This window comes from Mastigoproctus giganteus, chromosome 5 (assembly GCF_048544385.1).
Source record: "Mastigoproctus giganteus isolate SK-2022 chromosome 5, ASM4854438v1, whole genome shotgun sequence".
Taxonomy (NCBI): Eukaryota; Metazoa; Arthropoda; class Arachnida; order Uropygi; family Thelyphonidae; genus Mastigoproctus; species Mastigoproctus giganteus.
The window spans coordinates 215126813-215144569 of NC_143579.1; the positions used below are offsets into that span (position 1 = coordinate 215126813).

Here is a 17757-nt window from a genome sequence, read left to right on the forward strand (position 1 = left end):
AAAAAAAAATTTGACTGCTGGACGAAAAACTCGGGTTTCTGGGAGAAAAACGATGCCCGCTCTCATCAGACCAACTAACTGAGCAATTATGTGAAAAAAAAAAAAAAAAATGCACAAAAATTACTTGTGTCATTGACAGGTTTTGAACTGAGGTTTCCAACACTTGTATTTTTTTTTTTTTTTCACAAAGAGTTTTTCTTTCTAGCACAGTCTCTGTTTTATTTCTACATTACACTATAGATGGCGTTCTTATTTAATGACAGAAGCGTGTGTTTGGATTTGTAATGTATTGCGTTTAAGACTAATCGTTATTCTAATATTACTGAAATGTAACTTGGATAATGGAAGGAATAGATGAATCTTTAAATTCCACAGGTCAAATACCTAGTTTAGGTGATTGCGGGACGCTACTTTCTGGAAACGGAGAGTCACCTAATTCGACTGACGAAAAAAGATTATCTGGTTCAGTGGTTCCTTACAAGTACAAAGCGGTAAGAAAAGAATATTCCGAATACCTGTACGTTCTTTTTTGCTTACTGGACCAATTTAAACATCTGTACGCGGTATTGAAAATGTGTATGATACGGAGAGATTGTGGATTTAGCCCCCCCCCCCTCCACCCAAAAATGTAATGCTAAAATAAGTTAAATGTAGTATTTCATGACTAAAGTAATAATATCCACTTGGTATCGATGGTTCGACTGTTGGACCTGCTCAGATTATTACTATTATTAGGTATATGGTGCAAGGAAGACTAAGACTTACGCTGCACCAGCCATAAAAAAAAAAAAAAAAAAAAAAATTCCCGAGTTAATTTGAGAGAGAGAGACAGAGACAGACAGACAAAAGTCTACTTTTGTCTGTCTGTCTCTTTGGTGATTTCCTTCTAAGGAAATCACCAAAAAAGAGAAGAATGATGATATCTATCTCAGGACCCTGGGTGTGCCAAGATAGCTGACAAACTGAATGAGTAATTTGCATCTACATTCACACATAAGGAATTCTGTAGAGAACAGAAGCTTATTAAACTCCAGTGTGGAGCTTAATGATTTTGTAATAACTGAGAGCAAAGTGCAGGAGAACTTGAAGTTAAATATAAGACTGGCACCTGGGGTGGATGGGATCTATCCAGTTATATTAAAGGAGGCAGCAAAGGAACTAAGCAAAACCTTAGCCATAATTATGAGAACATCCTTGGACTTGGGGGAGGTCTCTCCACGGACTGGAGATGTGCAAATGTATCCCCAATTCACAAAGGGGGGGGGGGATCAAAGTCTTGTCTGACCAATTTAATTGGATACTATGATGTGGTCACAGGAATGGTGCAAAAAAATAATTTTGATATCATATACTTTGATCTTAGGAAAGCTTTTGATGCTGTTGCATACCGAATACTACTGTAAGATTAGAGCAGTATGGCATTAAAGGCAAATTGCTGTTATGGATAAAGGGAGGTTGATTGGGAGAAGACAGAGAGTGGTCTTCATGGACTAATGTTATTAGTGGTCCATGAGGGTTCAGTGTTGGGTCCATTGTTGTTTTCTGTATTTATTAATGATATTGATGAAGGTATATCAAGCTTAATGTCTAAGTTTGCAGACGATACGAAGGTTGGTAGGGTTGTTAATGACACTAATGACAGTATGCTACTGCAACATGATCTGAAAAAGTTGATCAGATGGGCTGAGAGGTGGCAACTGAAATTTAACATTGACAAATGTAAAGTACTGCATATGGGAAGCAGTAATCCCAGAGTGATGTATAAACTGTGTGGTACTATGCTCAGGGTGGTTGAAAATGAAAAGGACTTGGGAGTAATTGTGCAGGCAGCTATGAAGTTTTCTGAACAGTGCAGACATGCTGCAAGAGTAGCTCATGGTATCTTGTCAATGATATACAGGAATTTTTCTAGCAGGAATAAGGAGATTATTATTATTATTATCATTATTATTAGCCATATGGTGCAAGGAAGCCTGAGGCTTATGCTGCACCAGCCAAAAAAAAAATTCCCGAGTTACCCTGAGAGAGAGATTGACAGACAGAAGTAGAAAGGAATCACCAAGAAAGAGAAGAATGATGATATCCAGCTCAGGACCCTGGGTGTGCCAAGACCATACTTACCAGTGTGAGCCCATTATCCCCTTGTCAAGGCAGTGGTCAGGCACACCTTGAGTACTGTATGCAGGTCTGCAAACCTCATTTTAGAAAGGATGTAGAGATGCTGGAACGAGTACAGAGAAGGGCAACAAGATTAGTGAATGGAACAAAGGATTGCTCTTACGAGGAAAGGCTTAAGTTCTGAAATTACAGTTTCCGGAGACTAGATATCTGCTAGGTGATCTGATTGAGGAGGTGTATAAGACCGTGAATGGTTTAAGCAAGCTCAGTGCTGATGGGATTCTTCCTCTAGCCCAGATTAATTGCCTGAGGGGACATAAATTCAAATTGGGGAAAGACAGTTATAGAATAATGTGTGGAAATTTACCTTTAGCCAGCTGATTGCTGGAAAAAACTTCTGTCTGTTATAGAAGTTAGCAGCTTAAATAAATTTAAGGCAGAACTAGACAAACATTTGGAGTGGATGGATGACTGAAATGGGAAATTGTTGTTTTTTTTTTTTTTTTTGGCAGATGCTGTTTAAACTTGCTTTCTTGCATTATATGCTCTACTAATGCCAATGCTAACACGAGTAATTACAGACCTGTTAGTTTAATTTCTGTTATGGGGAAAATAATGGAATCACTGGTTAAAGAAGCATTGCTGGATCATCTAGCCAAAACTGCAGCAATAATTCACACACAGCATGGGTTTGTTAAGGGGAAGTCTTGTCTGACCAATTTGATTGGATATTATGATGTGGTGACAAAGGAACTGGATGCAAAAAATAATTTTGATATCATATACTTGGATTTCAGGAAAGCTTTTGATACTGTTGCACATGGAAGACTGCTGCACAAATTGGAGCAGTATGGCATTAAAGGCAAGTTGCTACAATGGATAAAAGAATGGTTGAGTGAGAGAAGATGCAGTCAGTCCTCGTATAACACGTGTTTACGCTACACGAATTGGATCATACACGATTTATAAATAGGGGAAGGATATCTTATATAACACGAACCGAATTTGCTTATGCACGATTCGCCTTTGTGTTTACAAGAAATGGCAGTCGAACGCAGAATCACCCCAACCGAACGCAACACGATAGGAATGAAGAGAAGATTCTGAAAATGTATTTGTGTTTTATTTCAGTGAAGGGGAAACACATTTCACCATAATAACGTGAAAACCAACACAATTCCAGCTATCGGTATTATCGCAAATGCAATTAGATGGAGTTTACTACCAGTTTATAACAGATTCCACTAGCAGAAATGCAACTGGAAATTGTTTTTATTGTTTTATGGTAGTAACCCCTAGAAATGTGCTTTAGTAAAATGTGAGGTGTTAATAGTGTATCTCTGCCTTTACGGTGTTGTTTATTCAGTTGCTACACGCGCGCGGCTTTGTTTATGTGTATCTAGCGTGCCTCCTCGTTTTGTAATTGTGCGTTATTCCCAAAAAATGAGTAAAATACTTAAAAGGTGTGAAAAGGAAGCGTCCTGGTGAAGATACTGCAGATTCAGAGAGAAAAAGAAAAGCAATATCGATAAACAGAGGCAGACTGGGTCAAAAAGTCTTACCCGGGAAAATTTGTAGTGGCCTCATACTAGCGTTTATGGCCAAAATCACACCGGCCTCCGGCCCACCGGGGTTTCCCCGGTAAGGCTTATGGCCAGTCCGCCTCTGTCGATAGAGAAAAAATATGAAATTGTGAAACGCTTTGAGCGAAATGAAAGACCATGTGATATTGCGCATGCTGCAGACCTAAATGAGGCAACGCCGAGAATTACAAAAAATGCGGAGAAAATAAAAACAAGTTCATAGCAGGAACAACTCAAAGTGTAATTAAAATCCATTAGATTAAGACACAAAGAATTAGAGATGGAACGGCTGTCATCTTTTTGGATAGAAAATCAAACAAAAAACAAGTTTGCTTACAATAGAAGTAAAAGCATTAGCAATGTTTTATTACGTAAGAGTCGTAATAAAATACTTACGTATTTTATTACGATTATTTATTGTGTTTGGTAATGTTTTGGTTACAAATGTGTGTTCAATCTTGGGTGGTCGGCACCTAATCCCATTTTTCCCATAGGGCCTGTTGTTTATATTGCACGATTTTGCATTACACAAGGGTTTCTAGGAACGCAACTATCGTGCTATACGAAGACTGACTGTACAGTGTTAATCAATAGACATTGCTCTTCATGGACTAATGTTATTATTGGAGTCCCCCAGGATTCAGTATTGGGCCCACTGTTGTTTTGTATATTTATCAATGATATTAATGAAGGTATATCAGGCTTAATGTCCAAGTTTGCAGATGATACAAAGGTCGGCATGGTTGTTAATGGCAGTATGCTACTGCAAAAGGATCTATAAAATTATGGGAGATGGGCTGAGAAGTGGCAACCAAAGTTTAACATTGACAAGTGCAAAGTACTGCATATGGGTATCAGTAACCCCAGATAATCTACCAACTGTGTGATACTACATCCAGGGTAGTGGAGAATGGAAAAGATCTGGGTGTAATTGTGCAGTCAGATATGAAGTTTTCTGAGCAGTGCAGACAGTTACCAGAGTAGGTCATGGGGTCTTGTCAGTGATATACAGCAATTTTTCTAGCAGGGATAAGGAGGTGATTATTCCCTTGTATAGGGCAATGATCAGGCCATATCTTGAGCACTGCATACAGGTATGGAAGCCTCATTTTAGAAAGAATGTAGTTGCTAGAATGAGTGCAGAGAAGGGCAACAAGATTGGTGAGGCGGACCAAGTCCTTTTACCAAGAAAGGCTTAAGTTCTGCAAATTGCAGCTTCTGGAGACTAGGATCACCTTCTCCCAGTCTCCAGAAGCTCCAAATCAGATCACCTCGTAGGTGATCTGATTGAGCTGTATAAGGCCTTGAATGGTTTGAGCAAGCTCAGTGCTGGTGGAATTCTTCCTCTTGGTGAGATTACGAACCTGAGGGGGCATAAATTCAAGTTGAGGAAGGGCAGTTGTAGAAAGATGTTCAGAAATTTGCTTTAGCCAAGTGGTTGATTACTGGAACAAACTTCCATCTGCCCTTGTGGAAGTTGATAGCTTAAATTAATTAATGGAAGAACTGAACAGACTTTTTGAGCAAATGGATGTGGTTAATGGGATATATATTTTTTTTTTGGTGATGCTGTATTAGCTTGCTTTCTTGCATCTTATGCCAATTGTAATATATTAGTTCATTGCAAGAGATAATGATATATCAAGTGCAGGCCAAATGGCATTTATTAAATAAGAATACATTCGTGCAATTTCACTTTTTGTTTTGTTTATTTATTTATTTTTTTAGTTTATTTTAATGATTATTATTATTATGGCAAGGTCTTAGAAACTGCAAGTGTCTGAGCTTACCTGGACCTTTGATAATACGTAATTACACTACCCGACAAAATTTTTTTTTCATCAAAACTCTGGAATGAAAGTTGGTTATTCTGAACAAAATTGATGTCCTGATTATGAAAATAAATTTCAATCTTTTACTTCTGTCATGTCTACATCAAAAAAAGATATACACATTTTTTAAATTCCTTGTTTTTATACAATATCAGCAAAAATGATTGTAATTATTACACGCAATATATGTTACTTAGATACGTTTCCCACTCAATGATTTCCTTTTATACTCTAGATTACTTTCCCCGTTTAAGGAACCAACAGTAATCTCCCATCGTGGCAGAGTCCCAGCAACTTTAGTATCGTTTTTCCATTGCAGATACGTCCTGGTGGAAGCGCTCTCCTTGTTCATCACTGACATCTCCTAAGTTTTTAGGAAAGAAATCCAGATGGGAATGAAGGAAATGCATTTTCAATAACATTTTGCACCCCATGTTCTTGTAACATTTTAGCAAGTTTGTCACCAGTTGCTCATACTTCTCTTTTCTCTTTCCGAGGAATCCGTGTACCACAGCCTTGAAAGATCTCCATACAGCCAGTTCAACATCATTCAGGTGTTTTTGAAATTCATCTTTTAGGAACTTTCTTTTTTGAGGACCTATGAAAATTCCTTCCTTCAGCTTTGCATGAGATAAATTTGGAAAAATTTTCAATAAATATGCGAATCCTCTGCTTTCTTTATCCAGTGCCTTAGTGAAATTCTTAATCAGTCCAAACTTGATGTGTAAAGGGGGGAAGAAAACCTTTTGTGGATCAACCAGTGGAAAATACTTTACATTGCTTTTGCTGGGAATATATTCATCTCTCTTGTCCCAGTGTTGTACGACGTAGTGTTTGGCTGTTGCATGACTATCCCACAAACACAAGAAACAACAGTATTTAGTGAAACCGCCACCCAACCCAACAAGTAGTCCAGTCACTTTGAGATCACCACAAATATTCCAACCATAGTCATTGTAATGTATAGCAGCAAGAATCTGGGACATACTATTGTAAGTTTCTTTCAGACCAACAGCATGAACAAGAGGAATTGATGGTAAAGTATTTCCGTTATGAAGCAATACTGCTTTCAAACTTAGCTTTGATGCATCAATGAACAAATGCCATTCAGAGGTATTGTGATCAATGTTCAGTTTGTGCATAGACCAATGACATCTTTGCAGACACGCATGTTGTTTTCCATTGCAGAATTTCTTGAAAACTCTTCATTTCGCTTACAGTGTATTGTAACGTTTGTACCTTTGGTAAGTAAGTTCCACTGTTGTAGTCTGGATCCGAGTAATTCAGCCTTCTCTTTGGGTAAGCCTAAGTCTCTGATCAAGTCGCATAATTCTTCTTGTTCAGTGTAGTGTGGGACCTTTTCTTTTTCTGGCTCGTAGTCCAAATCATGTGAAGTACATGGTTCCACGACATCTGGTAAAACTGTTTCTTCTGTGCCTTCATCACTACTTCCAATACTCCAAGATTTTGGTGGCACAGGTACTGGCAGTTCTTTACTGTGTGGCACTGGCCTAATTGCTGATGGGATATTTGATGCAGTGCTTGCTCTTTTTGGAAATACCTTTTATTTTTGTCATGCAGAAATAGCAGTCATCGAAATGATTCTTGGGTTCGTGCCACACCATAGGGACGGCAAAAAGTATAAGCTTGCCATATAACCACAGCCTTAAGTTCATTGTACAAGTAACACAACAGATATGTGGAGCCCAATTTTTTTCTTGGTCATCGATTTTGCAGCCGAAGTACAATGAACATGCAACTTTTGTGACGTATATTTTCTTCCTCTGAGTTTTTGGGGTTGAGTCCATAAATGTAGCAGAAGTCTGGGTGATTGATGCAAATTCTGTGCTTTGTCTTCTCCATTTTAACAATGCATTAACCTAAAAACAGTAAAAGCAATTGGTAAATTTGAACAGAAGCTGAATTCTTGTAGCATACTTTATCAAACACTATATATTGAACAGTTGAATGGCGTAATAAAATTAATAAAAATACTGACTTGTCTGGAAAAGTGCATCAAAATCAAGATATACTATATTGCAAGAACAGAATGATGTACTTGCTTAACTTTTAGCCAAATAAACAAAACCAACCAAAAGTTAATAAGTTTAAAAATTGTATTTCAAACAATAATATCTTTGTACAGAATCCAGTTATTTATCTATATCTTAAAACTGAGACGTGATAGGAAATTTTTATGATTGATTTTAAATTCTATACATAAAACTTGACCAGAAACAACCATTGATTTGCTGGAGGTAAAAATCATGTTGGTAGTGTTATAGTTGCTATTTTAGCATTATGCAGAAATTATTTTGAACCTTCATTTTTGGCTTCCAAGTTCGCCACAAAAATGTTGGCTTCAAGATCAGAATTACTTAATGTCATTTCCAAGTCAGAGCAACTGCTAATCTCAATGCCAAGTTAGGTTTGGAACTTTGACGAATCTTGAGCAGTGCAAGATTCAAGTGTTTATACTATAGTAATAAGAAATTAGTAATAGTAAATTTATTTAATTGGTGATATAAAGTTGTGATCATAAATATAGTTTGGATCAGTTAAGATCCCAACTGTATTTCTGATCACAGATTATATGTTAAATAAAAATATTTTCAAATTTTTCCACATTTTGTTTGGTATATTTATTTATTTTTAATTTATATTATTATTATAAAATAATTATTATTATTATTAAGGTACCTGGAATTGGATCTATCCAGTTATATTGGAGGAAGCAGCAGAGAAGGTGAACAAACCTTTTGTCATAGTAATAGTAATAGAGGCATGTGATGCAAGAAAGCAAGCATATGAGCTTATATAGCATCAGCCAAAAAAAAAAAAAAAAAAAAATTCACACAACCTCTAAATGTTTGTCCAGTTTATTTAAGCTATCAACTTCCACAGCGACAGATGGAAGTTTGTTCCAGCAATTAACCACCTGCTGGCTAAAGGCAAATTTCCACACATCTGTTCTACAACTGTCTTTCCTCAATTTGAATTTATGCCCCCTTAGGTTTGTAATCTGAGCAAGTGGAAGAATCCCATCAGAATTCAGTGTGCTCAACCCATTCAAGGCCTTATACACCTCAATCAGATCACCTTTCAGGTGCCTATTCTCCAGCCGCTGCAATTTGCAGAACTTAAGACTCTTGGTAAGAGAATCCCTTCATTCCCCTCACCAATCTTTTTGCCCTTCTCTCTACATGCTCAACAAAAATACATCCTTCCTAAAATGAGGCCTCCAGATCTGAACGCAGTACTCAAGGCGTGGCCTGACCATTGCCTTATACAAAGGGATAATCACCTCCTTTTCCCTGCTAGCAAAATTCCTGTATATCATTGACAAAACTCCATGACCTGCTCTTGCAGCATGTCTGCATTGCTTAGAAAACTTCATATCTGACTGCACAATTACTCCCAGGTCTTTTTCATTTTCTACCACCCTAAGTGTAGTACCACACAGTTTGTATGTTCCTCTGGGGTTATTTCTACCCATATGCAGTAATTTGCATTTGTCAATGTTAAACTTCAGTTGCCACTTCTCAGCCCATTTGCCCAAATTATCTAGATCCTGTTGCAGTAGCACACTGCCATTACTGTCATTAACAACCCTGCCAACCTTCGTATCATCTGCAAACTTCGACACTAAGCCTGGTATACCTTCATCAATATGATTGATAAATATACAAAACAACAGTGGGTCCAACACTGAACCCTGTGGAACTCCACCAATAACATTACTCCACGAAGAGCAGTGCCCATTGATTACCACCCTCTGTCTTCTCCCACTCAACCACCCTTTTATCCATTGTAGCAACTTACCCTTAATACCATTCTGCTCCAATTTGTACAGTAGTCTTCCATGCACAACAGTGTCAAAAGCTTTCCTGAAATCAAAGTATATGATATCAAAATTATTTTTTGTATCCAGTTCCTTTGTAACCACATCATAGTATTCAACCAGATTTGTCAGACATGACTTTCCTTTAACAAACCCATGCTGTGTCTGAATTATTGATGCAGTCTTGTCTAGATGATCCTGCAATGCATCTTTAACTAGTGACTCCATTATTTTACCTGGAACAGAAGTTAAAATAACTGGTCTGTAATTATTTGTGTCACCTTCGATTCCCCTTTGTGAATTGGGGATACATTGGCACATCTCCAGTCCGTGGAGACCTCCCCTGTGTCCAAGGATGCTCTCATAATTATGACTAAGGGTTTGCTTAGTTCCTTTGCTGCCTCTAATATAACTGGATAGATCCCATCCACCTCAGGTGATGAGAGTATCTTTGGATTCATGGGAAACCCCCTATAGATTGGAGATGTCCTCTCTCCTATTAACAAAGAGGGCTCAAAAGGCAAAGTCAATAATTACAGACCTGTTAGCTTAACTTCTGTTCCAAGGAAAATAATGGAGTTAGTGGCTAAAGAAATGATGGAAGACATTTAATTGACAGAAATACAGCATGATACTGCAACAAGACATAGAAAAATTGGGCTAATTCTATAAATTGTTTAATTAGGAACAGGGTGCACACTCCAGACAATCGGTGAGAAGAAAAGGAAGAAGCAGGATCGACCGACAGTGACTTGTGTCACTCACTGTTTTCCCCACTTCTCCTTGCCATATGTTGTGATGGGTGTGAAATGAGAAAATGGTTGTAATAATGAGGAGAAACTCATTTCCTGATGTAAATTTAGCACTGAGGTGTGGGGGTGGGGGAACTCATTTTCCAATTTAAAACAGCATCGGGGAGAACTCATTTCCTGATTTTACCTTTTTGTTTGTCACGTGATATTTTCCTGAAACGTACGGCCAGGAGGGAAGGGCAATTACGTCCTTCACTTCGACCATTCATTGGCCATGCCCAGCAGCACCCTGTTCTGAAGTTAGCCCTAGAAATGTTTAATAATTTGAAATTTGTATATATTTTAATTGCCACACTTTTCCAGCAAGAGAGTAGTGCTTTGTTCGTGGTGCTAAATTTTTTAGGAATATTTTTATTCAGACTTCCTTCAGAAAAGGATTGATTATGCAGACCATCCAGTTTTCAATCTCCGTTAATTGTAATGAATTTTTCCCCTTTTGGACATGAAACATGCTGCCCTTCAAAATATAATAATATGGATCAGCTGAATAGCTGTGAACTAGCATTAGTTGAGGCATATGATGCAAGAAAGCAAGCTTATACAGCATCAGCCCAAAAAAAAACAAAAAATCCTTCCCATTTCACCCATCCGGTCACTCCAAATGTTTGTCTAGTTCAGCCTTAAATTTATTTAAGATATCAACTTCCACAACAACAGATGGAAGTCTGTTCCAGCAATCAACCATCCGCTGGCTAAAGGCAAACTTCCACACATCTATTCTACAACTGTCTTCCCTCAGGTTCTTAATCTGAGGAAGCGGAAGTATCCCATCAGCATTGAGCCTACTCAAACCATTCAAGGCCTTATACACCTCAATCAGATCACCTCGCAGGTACCTAGTCTCCAGATGCTTCACATTGCAGAACCTAAGCCTTTCTTTGTAAACACATCCCTTTATTCCTCTCACCAATCTTGTTGCCCTTCTCTGTACTCGTTCTAGCAACTCTACATCCTTCCTAAAATGAGACCTCCAGACCTGTATACAGTACTCAAGGTGTGGCCTGACCATTGCCTTATACAAAGGAATAATCACTTCCTTATCTCTGCTAGCCAAATTCCTATACTAAACCAAAATGGATTCTGTGCTCTGACCTGAAGACAAACAGTGGTATTTTTGAAATGTTATATGCAAGTGTAATGTATGGATATGCTTAAGAGTTATCAAATTCTTTTTACTATTTTGCTCTATTATGCCTAAAGAAAAGTTAACCTTCTGTGGCTCATGTGGCAGCCTATATACATTTTTTTCTGAATATAGGATCATACCCTCCTTGTACCTCTTCCTGCCAGTTATTCTCCAATTGATAATGTGGTATTTTTCTGTTTTTGATTGGTGAAAATATTTACTTGCCTAGTATCTTAAATAGATTCTAGGAAAGTAAAATACTATCTGAGGAGTGAGAGAATAGATTGAATGAACAATGAGAAGACCCCTGCACAGTTTGCTATCTCAAATTGGGCTCACATTTTTCATAATAGGATATGTTACGTAAATCCTAATGAATAAATCATTTCTAATTCAGCAAAGCAAAAAAAAAAAAACCTAAAAATTAAAATTTATAATAAAAACAGAAACAGCATCTAAGAAATGCAATATAAGTAGTTGTGTTCCATTTAAGGATGTGAGTAATTTGGTTAATATATGAAATCTTGTATAGGGACTTAAAGATTCTATATTAACTTATCCTATTACAACAAATATTTGATGACAATAATTATGAACCTTCATTGTAATTGTTTAATTAGTTTTAGATAATACTCTGTGTTATGTTTAATTTTTATATTATTATTCTTTAATTATTATAAAAACATTACTTTTAGGGAGCAGCAAAAATCGGTGATGATTATACAGATGTAGCCATTACAGTGTTTGATGATTGTACTTTTATCATTATAACCCAGTTTCAGAAAATGGGAACTATGGTAAGTGCCTATTATTATAACTATTGGTTGAAGTGTGAGCATTCAGCAGAGTTGATTAAGAATATTTACTGATGATCTATGTATATTCATTGCTGATGCAGTGATTATTTTTTGATTATTGTTTGTTTTTTTTCAATTTTTACCATTTGCAAACCAGATTTTTTTTTTATTTACGAGAATGTGGTGAGTTTGGATATTCAGTAAATTTGATAACATGATATAAAAAACATTATAAATATCAGCACAGCTCTTGTGGTGAGTTTGGATATTCAGTAAATTTGATAACATGATATAAAAAACATTATAAATATCGGCACAGCTCTTCATTATTACCCTATTACACTTCCCAGCTTACGTAATACTCGACTTATAGAACTTTATGTAAGTTTTAGCCGGATGGTGCAAACTTAAAAAAATTGTGGAAATGTATTTTGCATCCCATAGGAATAAATGTCAGTATTGTGAAAATATAATGCGAACCCAATAACACATTTTTTTTTTTTTTTTGGTAATTCATTCCAAAGCCTCGGAAGTTGAAATTTTTGCTATATAACTAAGCTATTTATCTCTCTAAAAGATCATTTTTTTAATAGAAATTGCACTACACTTTCATCGTTATCATATGTTCCGTTATAACAATCAATTTTGAATGCCTTTGTGATATTTTTCTGAAACACATTTCTGGAGGTCACTACCATAAAACAATTTACGCTTTCCGGTTTTTTGGACTTTTCTATTAGCAGAATCTATTACAAAGGTAGTAAACTCGATCTTATTGCATTTGCAATAATACTGATAACTCAAATTCTGTGGGTTTTTACATTACGGTATTATGGTGAAATGAGTTCCCCTTCACTGAAATCTTCAATCATATAAAAAACAAATTTTCAGAATCTTCTCTTCATTCCTATTTACTTATTACAATGGTGAAGGGAAAGTGCAAGTGCTGGCAGTGCTAGGAAATGAAACAAAATTGATGATTTAGAAATGAAGATGAAAATGATTAAGAAATACAAAGCAGGACAAAGTTTGTCATCTATTGCATGGAATTAGGTCTCATTGCTTCAATAGTGGATACTATTTTAAGGAACAGCGCACATATAAAAGAACATGTTAAAGGATCAACACGTTTAAGATTAACAGTGATCACAAAAACAGCATTGAGGTGCTATATGGGTGGTAGATGACTCTCATCAACCAGTGAAATACCACCACTTTGCTTATTGGAGGCTTGAAGTGGTGGAACCCATGTTTAGTCTCTAGAGCTAAGTTCCGGCAACCCTTCCCTATCTCTTCCATCATGCAGTATGATTGATGACTTTTGAGGTTATGATGAACGTCGTGGCGAGATCCAATATTCCTTACATTTCGAGGGTACAGCTCTAAAACAGTGTTCGCAGGCCGGCCGCTAGTTAGTACACCGGACCGAACCTATTGGTAACTCTCTAGGAGGCTTCCGGATCAGCTAGTGTATAATCTTGCTACCTCTACTCTGCCAGATAGTAACTGGAGGGAGGCCGAGTAGTGTGTATGCTGGGAGCATTGTCGAGGCCACGTTATGTCAAGGATCTGGGTATATTCTTACCACGTGTACGCCATATCCAAAAATTTCATTACTTCATACAGCATGTCCCACCCACTTTTTCTTACTATCGAATACACCATGAATTGTCAAACTAATAGAGCAAGCTTATCTGCGAAAAGATCTAAACCTCCCAAGCACTTCCTAATTCATTTCACAAATATATGTGGTCTCAATTCTAATCTCAACGATGTCCATTTCCACTTGCAGTCTGCCAAACCCCATGTACTTTTTCTGACAGAATCTCAGTTAACGGTTGATTCAACCACTGCTAATCTCAGATGCCCAAATTATTCGCTGTATGATTCCTTTCGCCTCAAAGGTGGTACTTGTGCATATGTCCGTTCTGATATTCCCTGTCAGAGACTTGGCAATTTGGAATCTCCTCTCTTTGATCTTCTGTGGCTTAAAATCTCTCTACCTCATTGTGTCAAATTCATCTGTTGTCTCTACCGTTCTCCCAATTCCACTAATCACTTGGAGCTCTTTGACTTCCTCTCTTTGCAACTTGACTTTCTCCAGTCCAACTTTCCTAACAGCGAGGTAATTTTCCTTGGTGATTTTAATGTTCACAACTCCAGCTGGCTTCCGTTTTCTAGTCACACCGACCCAGCAGGTCGAGATGCTGAGGCTTTTGCAATTACTAATGATCTAGCACAGATTGTTCATTTACCTACAAGAATACCGGACAATCCTAATCATACAGCCAATACACTTGATCTTTTTCTCACAAACAACCCTTCTAAGTACACGGTCGAAGTGAGAGGTCCTTTAGGCACTTCAGATCACAACTTGGTGATTGCCTCTTCTCCAATGGAACCTTTATCTCATGGCTATTCCCAACCTCGTGTTGTTTGGCATTACAAGAATGCAAAATGGGATGACCTGCGAGATTTCTTTTCCTTGGTCGGATTACTGTTTCAAAACTTCTGATGTCAACGTTTGCTCAGATCGTGTCAGTGAAATTATTCTTGCAGGAATGGAATCCTTTATCCCACACTCCACTTTAAAATCTCGTCCTTTATCTAAACCTTGGTTTTCCAATAAATGTGCTAAGGCTGTTCAAGAGAAGAATGTCGCATATCGTAATTGGCTTGTTTCTAATTCTTCAGTTTCATTTTCTGCCTACACCAAAGCTCGCAACAATTGTAAAGCAGTTATTAATCAGTCCAAACTAGAGTTTGAGCAGGCTAAGAATAGAAAACTTGCTTCTTGCCCTAATGGTAGCCGAGCATTCTGGTCTCTGTCCAAACCAGATGGTTCTGTTGTCACTTCAGCCAAGGATAAAGCTGACCTGCTAGCATCCCATTTTTCTTCCAGCTCATGTATTAATGATCTTGGTAAAACACCTCCCACCATTCCCAACACGCTCCATTCAATGCCTCCTGTGGTCTTCCGTCAAAAGGATATCAGAAGGATTTTGACGAATCTGGATGCTAAGAAAGCTCCATGTCCCGATGGTATTTCTCCACTTGTTCTCAAAACCTGTGCTCCTGAACTTCTATTCTTTGCCGCCTTTTTTCACTTTCTTATTCCAAAGGTGTTTTTCCTTCTGCTTGGAAATTTGCTCATATCCAGCAGTTCCTAAAAAAGTGTGACAAATCCCTCCCATCCAATTATCGTCCCATTGCAATTACTTCTACTCTTTCTAAAGTAATGGAGAAATCAATTAACCGCCAACTCTTAAACTACCTAGAAACCTTCCGTCTGATCAACGATCACCAGTATGGATTCCATCAGTGTCGATCCACTGGTGATATTCTGGCTTATGTTACCCATTTATGGACTAATTCAATGGAAAGGTTCGGTGAAACACAAGTAGTTGCTCTTGACATCTCAAAGGCTTTTGGTCGTGTTTGGCATAAAGGTCTTCTAAACAAGCTTCCATCTTATGGTTTGCCAACTGTTTTTAGTAATTGGTTATCCAGTTTTCTCTCTGATCGCTCACTGAGAGCGATGGTAGATGGCTCTCTGTCTTCTGACTTCTCCACTAATGCTGGTGTCCCCCAAGGTTCATTTCTTTCCCCCACTCTTTTCCTCTTGTATATTAATGACCTTCTTCCATTGACTGGAAATCCTATCCATAGTTTTGCTGATGATAGCACATTGCATTCCACTTTCCATTTTGAGAAACCTTGTCCTGCTCAATCAGCTTCAACTTCTCAAAAATCTGCTACCAATTCGTTAAATGCTGATCTTCAGGTAATTCTCCAGTGGGGCAAAGACAACTTAGTTGATTTCAACCCTTCTAAAACTCAGTCTTGTCTTATATCTCGCAAAAAGGATTCTTCTGCTCCTGTGCCTATCTTTAGTGACACTCCGATTTCTAGGCAAAATGGTATATCTCTTTTGGGGATTACCCTGACTTCTAATCTCTCTTGGCACAAGCACATTACAAATATTGCTTCCTCTGCATCTAAAAAACTTGGTTTTCTCTTTCGCTCTCGCCGTTACTTTTCTTCCAAACAGCTGCTCACTCTGTATAAATCGCAAATCCGCCCTGCCATGGAATATTGTTCCCACATCTGGGGGTGGTGCCCCCAAAAGCTCTCTCAGGCTTCTTGATTCCATTCAGAAGAGGGCAGTTAGGTTAATTAATGATTCATCTCTAACAGAGTCTCTCCACTCGCTTTCTCACAGACATACTGTTTCTGCTGCATGCCTCTTCTACAGATACTTCCATGGGTACTGTTCTTCTGAATTGGCTTCTATAATTCCCGCTCTCTCTCTTTCAAAACAGTCCGAACACGTGCCGCCACCAGCCAACATCCATTTACCGTCCAACTTCAAACCCACAGAACCAACTTTTCATCTTCCTCGTTTATTCATTCAACTGCCGTTTTCTGGAACAACCTTCCTTCATACATATTTCCTGAAAATTACAATCTACAGAAGTTCAAGTCCAATGTCAACAAATATCTTCTTTCATCTTCTCAACCTCCAATCCAAGCACGGTACTAAGTACTATAGGTTCTAATACCTCTCGTGTTTGGGGTTCACATAAAAAAAATAATAAAAAATAAAAAATATATAGAAGATGGAAAAGCTATTAATAATATGGATAAAAATCAGATTCAGAAGCAAATGCCCATGAGTCCAATGGCCATTCAAGCAAAAGCAACAAGTATTTATGAAGATATTAAGGATAAGTATAGCGAACCCCAAGCCAAGTTTGTGGGAAGCAACAGGTGGTTTAATATTTTCAAGCATCGCGCTGGTTTCCAAAACATTAAAGTATGCAGTGAAGTCACCAAAAAACCCTCCTTCTCAAATCTCCACAGCCCTCAACTTCTGCAGTGGCATGCTCATCAGCTGGAGAGTTAATTCTAGCAACAATGCTCAAAGGGTAAAACTTGCTGACATTATGCCTGTCTCCTCTCTCTTTTTGTAATTTTTCCTGCATATGAGATAAAAAAATTTAATAAATAATTCTATTTACATGTTCATTGAACCTTTTCTTTTTTGCTTCAATCAAATTTGCTAGTGCTGCATAAGGGAAATTCCGACTTACATAGGGTTCTGCCGAACGCAACCCTTATGTAAGTCGTGGAGTTGCTGTATTTTTACTGAATACTGTAATTAATTTTTTCTATATATTGTACTTACTAGATTTGATAATAGAACTATTAAGTGCTCGATAATTCCTATATTCTATTATATTATGAAAACAACAGGGATTACCTTTATTTTAGATATAGGAAGCTTCTTGGGAAGCAACTTGAGAAGCTTCCTATATCTAAAATAAAGGTAATCCCTGTTGTTTTCATAATATTTTATACAATATTTTATACTGTAAAGTGGGAGTATAAAATATTGTCGTATATAATATACAGTTCCTATAGATTTTAAATATATCAATATAACAAGTTAGGTAATGTATGCAGTGCAATTTTTAAAAATTTTTTTTTTTTTTTTTTTTTTTTTTCAGTAACTAGATCATTTATTATTGAATTAGTGTTTAAATTAAAAAATGTATAAAAAAGTTTGTTCTGTAATCAGAAATCCAAAAAATCCAGATGTCTTAACCTTTTCAGCTGAATCCTGCCAGAAGGTCCAGTGGCCTTCA

At 37.3% G+C, this 17757-nt stretch overlaps 1 protein-coding gene across 1 annotated transcript in view; it reads left to right on the top strand.

Annotated features, from left to right (window-relative positions):
• The first annotated feature begins 251 nt into the window (after nt 1-251).
• Nucleotides 252-17757, top strand: part of LOC150086091 (proteasome assembly chaperone 3-like) — a 32059-nt gene continuing 14553 nt past the window's right edge. The window contains exons 1-2 of the mRNA XM_090373701.1: nt 252-491; nt 12008-12109. Coding sequence (XP_090229827.1) covers nt 342-491; nt 12008-12109 — 252 coding nt within the window. The 5' untranslated portion in view covers nt 252-341. The remainder of the gene's footprint in view (nt 492-12007; nt 12110-17757) is intronic.